The sequence below is a fragment of the Zonotrichia albicollis genome, chromosome 2 (genome assembly GCF_047830755.1).
Source record: "Zonotrichia albicollis isolate bZonAlb1 chromosome 2, bZonAlb1.hap1, whole genome shotgun sequence".
Lineage (NCBI taxonomy): Eukaryota > Metazoa > Chordata > Aves > Passeriformes > Passerellidae > Zonotrichia > Zonotrichia albicollis.
This window is the reverse complement of record NC_133820.1, coordinates 34,241,154-34,254,187: the sequence shown is the minus strand read 5'-3', so window position 1 is coordinate 34,254,187 and position 13,034 is coordinate 34,241,154. Positions and strand designations below refer to the sequence as shown.

General features: G+C 44.1%; 1 protein-coding gene across 3 annotated transcripts; it reads right to left on the bottom strand.

The window, feature by feature from the left end:
- Nucleotides 1-1,165: 1,165 nt before the first annotated feature.
- TIPRL (TOR signaling pathway regulator) lies at nucleotides 1,166-10,218 on the bottom strand. 3 transcript variants are annotated; one of them, XM_005494051.4, is made up of 7 exons: nucleotides 10,079-10,218; nucleotides 5,432-5,611; nucleotides 4,489-4,588; nucleotides 3,253-3,384; nucleotides 2,743-2,838; nucleotides 2,018-2,080; nucleotides 1,166-1,338 (listed from the first exon to the last, which is right to left on the bottom strand). In XM_005494051.4, exons 2-7 carry the CDS (start codon nucleotides 5,590-5,592, stop codon nucleotides 1,189-1,191), a joined length of 702 nt encoding a protein of 233 aa, XP_005494108.2. In that variant the 5' UTR covers nucleotides 5,593-5,611; nucleotides 10,079-10,218; the 3' UTR covers nucleotides 1,166-1,188. The 3 variants fall into 3 exon arrangements, with proteins under 3 accessions (XP_005494108.2, XP_005494107.2, XP_005494106.2); XM_005494050.4 differs by lacking the exon at nucleotides 10,079-10,218 and adding an exon at nucleotides 7,973-8,218 and having other exon boundaries at nucleotides 1,166-1,351; XM_005494049.4 differs by lacking the exon at nucleotides 10,079-10,218 and adding an exon at nucleotides 7,973-8,217.
- Nucleotides 10,219-13,034: the final 2,816 nt, after the last annotated feature.

Sequence of the window (13,034 nt, the reverse complement as noted above, 5' to 3'; positions counted from 1 at the left end):
AGCTGCAAACCCAGACAAGCCTGCTTAACTGCCCCATTCTTAGGCCAAACCAGTAATATATTGCACAATTTCCAAAAGCAATACAAGTATTCAGTTTCATCTACAGAGTGTTGAAACCATGACTATACAAGTGATCACACTTCTATCAATACTAGAACTCAGAATAATTTTAAAATAAACCAAAATTATATATTTGGAATATACGTTAGCATCCTTCTAAGGCCATACAGGACCTCATCTCTCAAACTGCAAATACCAGCACCCTTTAGGGATCAGACTTACCCAACCTTAAGCCTCAAGGCAGTTTTGCAACTTGGCTGTCAGGGCAGTAGAACCGTCCCATGTGGGCACATCCAAGAGAAGGCCAGTGCAGGGAGATGCCTTTCCAGCAGTATACATTACTGGAGCAGAACAGGGACCTCAAGTGAGGGTCCCAGAATTGCCCAGAGAGTCCCAGAACTGCCTACAGAACTCCAGCTGACACTAGATTAAACCAGCATTTGTGAAGAGATTTAGCAGTGGCTCTCTGTTAACCTCCAGCTCTCCTGGAGTTAATGCTTCACAAATAATTTTACCTTTATATAGTGTCAATCAAATCTACTTTTTTCTCTACACTTAAACCTATCTCAGATGAAATTAGTATTCTTAGGTGAGACTCTGGATCAGAAACTGCAAGAAATAACTTTGTTGGTTACCAGTAGGGAAGCTAAGGAAAATGGGTACTTTAGGATGAACAGATCAAAATAAATGCAGAGGAATTTTTTTTTTTTTTACTGTGGATTATTTCTCAATAAAAATAAAATCATGCCAGTTTTACAACTCTGGTAGCTTCACAGTATCTGAAGCAGCAATAACAAAATCTTCAAATCTTCATAGAATTGTAAGTGGATGGGAGTCCAGACAACACTCCTGCCTGCTTGGTGAACTAAACAGAACCCAGACTCCCAATAGTAATTTCTCCAATGTTGTTGAAAACTGTAACTCACCACCAGTCTATCATCAACTGCAAACACAGGTTCAAAAAAAATCCAAACCAAAAACACCATTAGCAAAATCTGCTTGAAATATTTTCTCTTATGGCTACAGAAAAATTAGCCAAATTCTTTATCCCACTAGTAGTGAAACACCCCCCATGTCAACAACTGTGATCACATAATCTCCATACTTCAAGTCCTTATAAAGTCACATTTATTTAGACTTAGCACATATGGTTTCCAGTGATGTTTCTGGTTTAGGCTTCAGCTCCTCGGGGAATTCTAGTTTTTCACAGATTGTCTCCTTTATGGGTAGATACTGAGAGATCTCGTTAGGTTCCGTGAACAGGGTAGGTGGAACATTCTAAAAAGCAAAACTTTTACATGAAATGAGTGAAAGAAAACAGGGGATAAGAGAAAGTATTCCAACCCCAAACTATTACAGACAACCTATTATTTATTGGATGTAAACACCACTCCAGGCAAACTTTTTAGAGGCAAACGAAAAGGGAGGAGGAAAGATACAAGAAAATTTAAGTTGAGGTGTTTGTCACAAATAAAAATCAACAGCTCCAACTCCATATGTGCCACAAATTATTCTGAGCCATTACTAGAGTTTTAAGGTGGCCTATTAACCTCAAATGAGAAAAACTGAAAGAGTCTATTACCAAACAGATCTTAATCCCTAATACGGCTTGGAAGCACACAAATTTTACACATGAAATTTAACATCATGGGACATGAACTACCTGATTTTGCAGCTGAACAGTTCTATGAAAAAATAAAATAATAAAAACATTTTGTTAACTCAACAGTAGAAAAAGTGACCTAATCCTATACCCTGTCATGTGATCTGAGCATTTACAAAATGTGAATCTGCTCTAAAATCACCAAAACAAAAGTTGCATAAGCAGAAAGAACTTTCTTCTGTATTAATTCCAAACTAACAAAGAAGGACTTAAGAGACACAGTATTTTCCATGCTAACCATAAAACTAAAAAGCAGACAGAAGAAAAAGAATCAAAGTTTTAAAAATGCAATACCTTTAGACTTGATATTTTGCTTTCCCTGGATGTGTATTCTCGCAACATGTAGGTCTTGTCAGCCTAATGGAAAAAAGCAATCATCTGGTATCAGTAAAACAAGCATTCTAAATACATTTAATTTAGGAAGCATTGGAATTTGGTTAACCACAAATTTTCACATAGAAGAAATGTACATTCAAATTCATGAAGATAGATGACAACAATGTTGTTTTTTTCCAAAAACCCCCCCGGTGCATGTTTAAAAAAATTCTATGACTGAAAATGCTTGTTAATTTTTACTCAGCTAGAACTCCTACACATCTACACAGAATTACCAAAACCCAAATCTTAACATCCTGTATTATTTGTGAGATACCAGAACTCAATATACTGTGGACAGTTATTTGCAAGTTACAATAACGTATTTGAAGACAAGACAGTATTGAACTCTTTACTGCTGCCTATTTTTCCTCTTGTGCTTCCTTCTCTAATCTGTGTTTGTCAAATGTATTTAAATGATTACATCACAGGATGGGTAGCCTACTCTGCTCATACACATGGCATCCAGCACTTGGTTGCTAGCTCAGCACCACCACAATAATAAAATACACTCAGAAGTTTTTGTGCCCCCAAACATCAGTATTAAATTAGAGGAATATCACTGGGTTTACTTCCATTTTACTGGAAGTAAAATGGCAAGGGAACCTCTGTAAAGTAACTCATGATGGAAAGTAAGGGTTTACCTCATGATGAAGCCTTGTATCATTCATCCTGATGAGTACCCCATCCACTCGCAAGAAGAACCTCAGCAGCACAAAAAAGCTGGAAGGCATAACTCTCTGCAAAAATAAAGATGGTCCATTCAGCACCTTACAAAGGCTTACTTAAGCATGTACTTGTTTACATCAGACATTCACAATGTAAGACAATATGAGAAGTTTTCAAGAATTAAGTCAAAGTTTGGGCAGTTGATGTGCTACAGCTATGACTGGCCAGTGGGGCAGACAGTGTCTCAAAGGACTATTGGGCAGGAAGCAGGAGGGAAAAGATTGTCCCCTGGAACAAATGACAGATGACAAAGGTTTCAAGACAACATAATTTCCAGTAAGATCGTATTTCTAAGACCAAGGATGAAGAACATTTTGCTTTAACGTTTAAATCCCAGAAGGAACAACATGCAAAAAGCAGCTGTGTTTTGCATTAATCAGCCAACTGAGTGCCCAGGTATCTTTTATACATCTACCAATACTCACTACTTTGACACTCAAACTTGATACTCCATGATCATGGAGTTCATCTTCAAACAGGAGTACTTCTTCAAAAAACATAATTTGTTCCCTGGCTTTTAATTTCTCTGTATTTATGTGTTCTGTTGTAGGGACAACCTAGAGAAAAATATTAAGAGCAGTTAGCATATTAATTTTTTGCCAAAATTCATACAGTTTGTTCTGATATTTTCAAGTCCACAGTTTTAAAAAGGAAAAAACTTCTCAGGCACTAAGCTTAACACACTCCAAATTTCTAAGAGAAAAAATTAAAATCAAAGTTTCCAAGAGTTTCTTCCTGGAAGTAATATCAAGCAAAAACAAAATTTAAGAGTGGAAAATTCTGACTAAACTTCTCTCTGGGTACCAGGCTCAGTAGGGTTTCAGCTGCAAACAATTCTGCTTTCTTTCAAAACATTTGACGATGTCTTGTGTTCAAGATACATATGAGAAGTTCAGGTTTATAAACAGATTTCTGTGCATTTAACATCCCTAACCCACAACACTCCTTGAAAATTATTCCAGCAAAGCCTTTCCACAGAAATCAAGTACCTGTATGTTTTCTATCTCATGATCTCCACAGACACTTACGCTGTCCAAATACTATGGACCAACATTGTTTATTTCTATACTGTACTTTTAATTTCAGCACAACTCAAATGATCTCTAACTAAAGCAATACTAGTGAATTAATACATCTGCTTAGTAGCAAGCAACCTGTATGCAGCAAACAGAAGCTGGGAACTTCAGTCTTATTTTCACAAAAATAAAGACATGGGAGGGCCTGTGAGTTTAAGTATGAGGAATTACTGAGCTGCTGTTGCAGAAAAACATCAGTCCATTGAAAGCAGCCAGGTCAGAAAGCAGACAAACATGCAAGCAGCAGAGCATGAAGGCACTACAGAATGACACAGCTGATAGTTCTGCTGCACGTGAGCAGCTCGGGGCCCCGGAGCAGTCCCCAGCAAGAGCTGAAGCTTCCGATGTGCTTTAATCCTAAAATGCTTTAAGACACCACCCACCCTCATTATTAAAATAAGCCATGATTTGATTAGGATAAAATCATGAGCTGAGAAACATGAGAAGCCCAAATTACACTTTGAAATCAAAAATTACAAAGCACAAAAGATTTTAAAGAAGCCTACTGAAAAGTAAATGACAGCTTCAAAAAAAGTTTGACTGAAGCAAGATGCAGTCAGCAATTAACAAGAAGAAAATTATTACCTTTAATGTTGCAGTATCTCCCAGCAAAGTTCCTTTGTAATCTGTTGTGTAAGTCCAGTCATATGGCTTGACAACTTCCTTACTGTGCTCAGTCTCACTCCTCAACAGTGAAAGAGAAAACAGCTTTGTAGTAATTGCTTTATAGCAATTCTCAAAAAATTACAACCTCACATAAGACTGTGCATTAGAATTCTGACACTGTTCCTAACGAAAAACAGCAGCATTGTCTGAGCTGCAATCACAATGTCAAGACTTAATCATGGTTTCACGTCTGTTTCCATAATAACTTTGAAAACAATTATGAAAATGCTTGATCTATTTCAGTTCTACGACTCAAAGATTCTCATGCAATATTGCTGAAAAATTTGTATTTCAAGATCAATGTCTCTTTAAGTAGGCAGAAAGTGATCTCTTGACAGCACACAGCAATCATTAACACTGCAATTTAGCTTAGTTTTCATGATAACTTTGCTTTGTTTCTGTGGTTTATTTCCAGATGCTCTACAACTAAATCCAATTTGGTAAATACTAAGCATCACAATTAGTTCTCATGCATCTTAGCCTTAGGAACGAATCATGTTCTGCTTTTTTCCTAAGGCTAAGATTTTGAACACGTACAGCATTTTGCAACACCACACAATACAGTCTTGTAATGCTCAAGGCTCTATGAGTTTAAGTAAACAGAAACAGCCTTAAGTCATGTTAAACTTGACATTTACTTTAAGAAAGCTATAACTCAGCTGAAAAATACAGCTGATCCAATTTAACAGAAAGGATGATGACAGCAAAGAAAAGCAAAGTGACCTCTGTGATCACATGCTATATCTAGGGTAGGATCAAATGCAATGTGGTCCTCAAGAGTTCAATTTGTTCCTTTAACGACTGTATGACAGTTTCATACACAACACACCAGTACTTGCCCACTGGTGATAAAATACTGTACCTGCTCTCTTGCCACTCCTCTGCACAAGCGACTTTGATCATACCTTGACAATTATTGACACATTTTAAAGCATCTGTAGCATTGAACTCAATTCCAAAACCATGGTCATGCTGTATTCTTAGGACATTGTCTCCAAACATCATCTCTGGCAGGGAAGGCATGTGTAATTCATCAGCCAACCTGCAGAGAAAAATAAAAGAGGCATCAATCAGCTGATCACAGCTCAGTGAAAGCAGTCCTTGTTTTGGAACAAGGATTCTTTAGACTGTGATAACTTAGAAGACACATCACCAGGTTAATCATTTCACCTGAAATGCAGACTCATTGATCTGAAGTGACTTTTCCACCAAAAAAGTACTCCTAAAACATTCCTTCACCATCAGGCTCAGACAAAATTCTCACACATGAGGAATCAAGAGCATCTGAGAAACATGCAGAAGCTATTTTCCACCTGTGCTAGCAAATCCCTGGATGGTCAGTGGACCAACTTCAGTAGGTACTCAAAGAAATTTTCAAGAACTAGGCCTCATCATAAGCAAGTTTGAATTCACGGCACAATAGTCCATTCCTCCAAATTTAGAAGCCTAGAAAAAAGATGCTTAAGACAACCCAGCCAGAGCATGTAAAAACTGCCGAAGACACTACTGTACTCTGCTGGTAGAAGACATGTACTGGCACACTTCCTAAACTTTTCCTTCTCACCTATCCGACTTCCCAAGATCAAAAAGGAATAGCTGACATTTGGAGAGGAGAAAGCTTTAGGAATACACCACCTATTTGAGTGAGGGGAGGGAGAAGAGTGTCCTAATCATAATGTTCACATTGGTAACACGGCTGAACAAAAGTGGTTATTTCTGTAACTCTTAATACAAAAGAACAGTGTCAACCTAACTGAAATAAAAAAAAATAAATTCACAGACCTGGAAAATAAGATCCTATGTTTTTTTTTCCCAAAGAAGGCAGAATAACATTATGAACTTTTCCATTTAATCAAGTGTAGGAACCCTTGACCTGAAAAACCCAACCCCTGCATAGAAGAGTTCTCAGCTATGGCACATTTAATCCTTCACCTTTCCACACAGGTTGCTGAGGGATTTTTGCAATATATATTTGCCAGAAATAAAATTCCTATAGGTACTACTAATGTTCCCCAAGCAATAAAAAAGACAAAATGGGTCGCTGTGACCTTGTTGCACCTCCTACAACTGGCCTCAGCTCATTGATCCAGCCTGTCCAGATACCTCTGCTTAGCCTTCCTACTCTCCAGTAAATCAACACTTCCACCTGGCTTGGGGTCATCTGTGAACTTACTGAGGGTGCACTCAATCACCTTGTCTAGACCATCAATAAAGATATTGAACAGGACTGGCCCCAATACTGAGCCCTGGAGAACACCACTGTTGATGGGCCACCAGCAGGATGTAACTCCATTCACCATCAGTCTTTGAGCTCAGTCATCCAGACAATGTTTTACCCAGCAAACAGTGCACCCATCCCAGCCATAAGCAGCCAGTTCCTCCCAGAGAATGCCTTATTAGCCTCAAAAAAGGTAAGAGCAAGATAAATGAAAGTACATTTAAGAAGACTAATGAGAGTTCTGTGTATACTGAAATTTATTCCAGAAAATGAAACCAAGAAATATCTGCCAAGTCCATCTGTCTTTAAGATCAGTCATGGTACAGCTGAACTCTCCAGTTCCACATTAGCAAATCTGACTTAAGTACTTGATGCTGATACAGGAACATTTCCTCCAATGATTTCACTGGACTGGAAAGTTCTACAAGAAGAGAGCAAATTACACATCTTTAATGAAAACCACTATCTTAAAATAGCTACTACTGAGATATGGTATGAGATGTTAAAAATATTCTTTTTCAAAAATAATTTTAAAAATCAGGCTTCTAATTAGCAGGTCTCAGTTCACAGAGATCCAGAGATCCAAAACTGTTATAATCATACAATCAGAATGGTTTTGAGTTGCAAGAAACCTAAAGGTCAACCTCTCTGCCATGGGAAAGGACACCTCCACCAGACCAGGCTGCCCAAAGCTCCATACAACCTGGTCTGGGATATCGCCAGGGATGGGGCATCCACAATTTATCTGGGCAACCCGTTCCAGCGACTCACCACCCTCACGGTCAGAAATTTCCTTCCTAGGGTCCAATCCAAATCTCCTCTCCTTCAGTTCGAATCCATTCCCCCTTTCCCCCATACTACATGCCCTTGTAAAAAGTCCTCCTTCATCTTTCTTGTAGGCTGCCTTCTGTAATCATTAAAATAAAATTTTGGAAGTTACCTGTAACCCAAATAGCCCGAGTTCTCCAGCCAGAGAATCAAGCTTGAGGAGAAGGAACAATCCCGGGGACCGAAGAGTGTCTCCCCCGCCCTGGGAACGCTGCGTGTTTCCTTCGCAAGGCCACCCGACGCCCCCAGCCCCTCGCTGTGACGGCTGAGGCCGCAGCCCCGCGGTGGCTCCCCGAGCAGCGGGGACACCGTGCTGTGCCGTGTCCCCCTGCCACCCCGGCCCGGAGCCCGCCCCACCTCTCGGCCTGCGCCGACTTCATGATATGCGTCCGGGCGGCGCTCAGCTTCCACGGCCCGAAGGTGAAGTCGCGCCGGCTGCTCTGGAAAACGGGGTGCATGGCGGCCTCCTCTCTGCCGAGCAGAAGGCAGGAGGCGGCGGAAGGGGCGGAGGTGGCGGAACCCCTCTCCTCCCGCCTCCTCCCGCACAGCACTCACAGCAGCACCGGCGCCCCCGGAACCGCCGCCCCGTGGCGTTTCCGCTTCCCGGGCCGCGCGGGGCGGAGCCCCGGCGGCGGCGGAATCCTGGGATGCACCAGGAAGAGCGTTGCCAGCAGGGCGAGGTAGAGGATCCTGCCCTTTTGCTCGGCTCCAGTGAGCCCACATCTGGAGTGTTCTGTCCAGGACAGGAGAGACATGGAGCTCCTGGAGCGGGTCCAGCGGAGAGCAGCGAAAATGATTAAGTGACTGATCTTCGTTAGGTAGAAGGGCTGAGGAAGCTGGGCCTGTTCAGCCTCGAGAAGAGGTGGCTGAGATGGGCCCTTATTAATGTGTACAAATATCTAAAGAGGGGATTCCAAGAGTATGGATCCAGGCTCTTCTTGGTGGTGCCAAGCAATGGGACAAGAGGCAACGGGCAGAAACTGATGCACAGACGTTCCACGTGAACGTAAGGAAGACTTTCTTTACTGTGCAGTGACTGAGCACTGGACAAGTTGCCCAGAGAGGTTGTGATGCCTCCACCACTGGCAATATTCCAGACCTGTCTAGACACAACCGTGTGCCATGTGCTCTGGGATGACCCTGCTTGAGCAGGGTGGTTGGACCAGATGACCCATTGTGGCCCTTTCCAACCTACCCAGTCTGTGATTCTGTGAGGTGATATGGGGGGGCAGATGGGTGAGGAAGGGAGTCCACACTTCTCTGTGCTGCTGGAGCCACCGTGGGGAGAGTGGGCTCTCTAATCTCATCTGCCCAGGATGAAGAGCCAGCAAGCTCACCCAAACCCCTGTTCCAGCAAAGCTGGGCTGCAGAAACCAGTGGAGAATGTTCGTGTGCCCCACAAGTGCTTGTGCCTCCAGCTACTTCCCCATGGGTACTTCACCAAGAGCAGTGGGACAGCTGGGTAGGAGCAGTTTTGGGGAGCGCTGAAGCCTCGGGACCATCTCCATAGCCATACTCACAGTTGCAGCAAGCATTACCTGGCTCCATCAAACAGGTGCCCTGTGCTATGTTAGTACACACATGTGTGTGCACACAGAATCACATCTGGACAAGGCTAGAATAGGGCACAGTGGATCATCTGGTCCAACTTCCCTGTTCAAGCAGAGTCATCTCAGAGCACGTGGCATAGGATTGTGCCTAGACAGGTCTGGAATATCTTCAGTGAGGGACACTTCACAACCTCTCTCGGCAACCAGCGCACAAACACACAGGAAATAAGTTCTTCCTCACATTCAGGTGGAACTTCTGTGCATCAGTTTTTGCTCATTGTGGAATCTCTTATGCTGGTTCGATGCAATTTTGAATGCTGTCCAAAGATGATCTTTTTAAAATGTCAAAGTGCAATGGCATAGTAAGCTTTAAAAAGTCCTGTAGAAAAGTATAGTAGAACTGGTTGAAAATAATACATCAGCTTAGTATTCCAGCACTGATGGGTGGGTGCTTGTCTTGCTTTTCTGCATCATCAAAAGGGCAGACTAACTCCCTAGGGACTTCCCCTGGTACAGGAGCAAGACACACAGTCCAGCTCCTGCTGTTGGAACACTGGAGCAAACTCAGGCAGCAGCCACAGGAAACTGATGTCCAAAGCATTAAAACCCCCACAGAGCAATCAAAATATAGCACAGCGCACATCAAGGCAGTCACCCTCTGTGCTCAAGGGAATTGCCAGAGAAAGGCAGGAACTAGGGAGGCACAAGCATAGCATTTAATTTTTGTTCACCCATTACGCTGTACCCTTTATACTGACACTATATCCAATGTCTTGCTTCAGATGTGTGTGCGGGGAACAACTCTTTCCCAAATCTTATTTGCGTTACTTTTAATAGTGTTTGGGGGTCTAGGAAGTCTAGCACTTAGGCTCTACGGCTGCCTGGCACTACGAGCCGGGGCAAATAATTTTACCTTATCCATGGATAGTACTTTTCCACTGCCTTTTAACCGAGTTCCCGGGAAATGCACGGACTGCTCCGGGGCGGCCGCGCAGAACATGGCGGGCGGCGAGGAGGCGCGGCGGGCCGAGGCTGGGGGGCGGGCCGGCGGGAGGGGCAGGCACGGGGCTGGGGCCGTGCCCATGCCGAGGGAGGCTCGGGCCGCGGCGGCTGACGGGGGTCCCGGGCGCCCCAGCCGGGAACGTACCGCTCTGGCGGCGGCGGGCGGTGAGTGCGGAGCCAGGAAGGGGACAAAGGCGGCGTGACGCGCTGTCTCCCGGCGCGTGGGGGCGAAGCGGTGGATGCCCGGGGCGGAGGACCCTTTTCCAGCTCTTTGTTCGCTGCCGGAGGGAGCGCGGGGGCAAAATGGCGAAACCCCCGTTCCCCACCGTATTTACAACTCGGTCCCAATCGTTTCATGGGTGTGCGGGAAGCCAAAACGCTCTCCCCGCGGCCGGGATGGGATGGGATGGGATGGGATGGGATGCGATGCGATGCGATGCGATGCGATGCGATGCGATGCGATGCGATGCGATGCGATGCGATGCGATGGGATGCGATGCTGTCCCCACCCGGGCAACCCTGGCCCGGGCCCGGGAGGGCCACCTCTGCCCGAGGTCACTTTTCCCCCGCAGGGTGCAGCAGGGCAGTGAGGGAACGGGGAGCGCCAGGTGCTCCGGGTATCGGTATCCCAGGGTGCGGCCGCGGGGGAAGCCGCCTTTCCAAAACCCGCTCCGGCCAAAAAGTGTCGGAAAGGCACACAGAGTTGGTGCAGGCATGCTGAGAAAGAAACTCGAGGGGAAGTGTTTGTGCACACGTCCTCAGTCACAAGCTAGGGAAGAGCCAAGTTACGTTTTTTTCAAAGCATGGCTGTCCTGGTTTAGGGCAAATTTGTTAAAGAATCTGCAAAGGAGGGCCCCTCCAGAAAGCAAAACCCACACGACCCCTCCCCCAACCGGTTCGGGAAAAAATTCCTTGGAGAGAGGTGGAAAGAACCTGTTTATTTGACTGGCCCAGCACCCCCCAGCACACAAAATGAACAATACCCATTGACACCGCTCTGAGAAAGATGTCAAAATCAGAAAGTCTCTTTCGGGAGTGGTTGCTCTGTTCTCAGTCCCTCCAGCGCTGGGGCAGCTGCTGCAGCCAAACCTTCGGTGTTCCCGGGTCCCAGTCCGGAGCAGGTTCGAGATGGTCACAGAAACAGGAGAGGAGAAACAGTCCAGGAAGGAATGTGGACTGTTTAGCTAGAACTAGCTAATAAGCAGAGGCTAAAGCAGAGCAGAAGCAAGAGCAGAAAAGGGAGCAAGCAAAGGAGCAAACTGAAGCAAGAAGTGAAAAACAGCCCTATGTACCGCTCGTCTCTGTGTCCCTGATAAGAGAAACCCAAACAAAACTTCCACTCTTCAGAGCCGGTCTTAAAGGCACAGAACAGATGAATGGGGATACAAGCACCATAACGTCACCCCAGGAAGTGTTTGTGCACACGTCCTCAGTTACAAGCTAGGGAAGAGCCAAGTTATGTTTTTTTTCAAAGCATGGCCCAGTAATGTCTTTAATTATGTTTTTAGGAAAGTACAGATAAAAATGGGAAAAAGGTGTCTTTCCAGACTGACAGTGCTGCCTAATGCCACAACATGCAGATGGAAGCATTTCTGTGATTACTGTCTGGAACCCATGTCTGCCACAGTTGTAGAATTGGCTAAGATAACTTTCCTGAGTCCCTTCCCAGAAATGCTAAAATCAACTTTCCATTCATTGATGGACTGTTTTACTTTTTTTTTGGTCTGCATATTTGCATTTGTTTGTTTGTTCATTATCCTACAGATGCGTGAAGGACTGAATTAAGTAAGAAGTGATTGCCGTGTGAAGGCAGCAGGAAAAAGAGGAATTGCTAAGGAATTGGAAGAAATAACAAGGTTTCACAAAATGAGGCTGTGAATCAATGGATGGATGCTAACACTGAGAAGTCAAGGATTAAAGGTTCTCAGGCATTTCTGTAGCACAAGGAAGTGTCTTTCAAATCTCATGTGCAGAAAGTCAATTCCTCCAGTCCTTTGGTGTTGGAAGTAAAATGCAATCAGCAGTGTAGCTAAGGTGATTATGAACATGCAGAAATTATGTTGGGAGAGTACATGCAGTGGTGGTCCCTGAGTTTTTGAATGTTACTTAGCAACTGTTAAGGAAGAGTCAGCAGGATGTAAGACTGATCTCTGGGTCCGTTCGGGTCCGATCCAGCTAGCTCTGGACCCTGGCTCCTCGCAGTCTTACAAGAACAAAAGTAAAAGACTAGAGGCGCTCTTTCCTCTCGGAACGATCCATCATGATCCATTGTCCCACTTTGTTGTGGAACCACTCCAGGGAAGTCCAAGGGAGGCAAAGAGAGGTCAGAGGTTCCTCCCGGGAGATTTTAAGCGCAGGGGAAGGGGGGTGGAGGAGAGGGGCTACAGCCAATGGGAATACAAGTGAGGACAGGGGCAAAGGGAGGGATAGACCAGGGAGAAACCACCACCACTGGGGCTTAGGGGAGAGGGGAAGACATGTGATATGAGAGGGGAATCCCATGAGGATACAAATATACTAATCAGAATGTTTGTAAATACCAAACCCAGTGCAAAACAACAACTAAATAAACTATTTCATGCAATACAATAGCAGAGTATGACTAGCCTGGCATCCATAGACCATCAGCAAATGCTGTGTAGGCAGAATACAAGGTAACTATCAGGATAGGCAGAAATTTTTTAAAAAGTGACTTTCTTTAAAGTAAGATAAGCAAAGATATTTGATATTTGTCTTGTTTCTTGAAGAAACAAGTGATATTCTTGTTTCTTCACAGCCTAGATGAAGGGGCTGGTAAGTAGGACTTAGAAACAAGTAAGATCTGTAGAAAATTTTAAAGTAAAATGTGCCTATTTTTTTTCTTATTT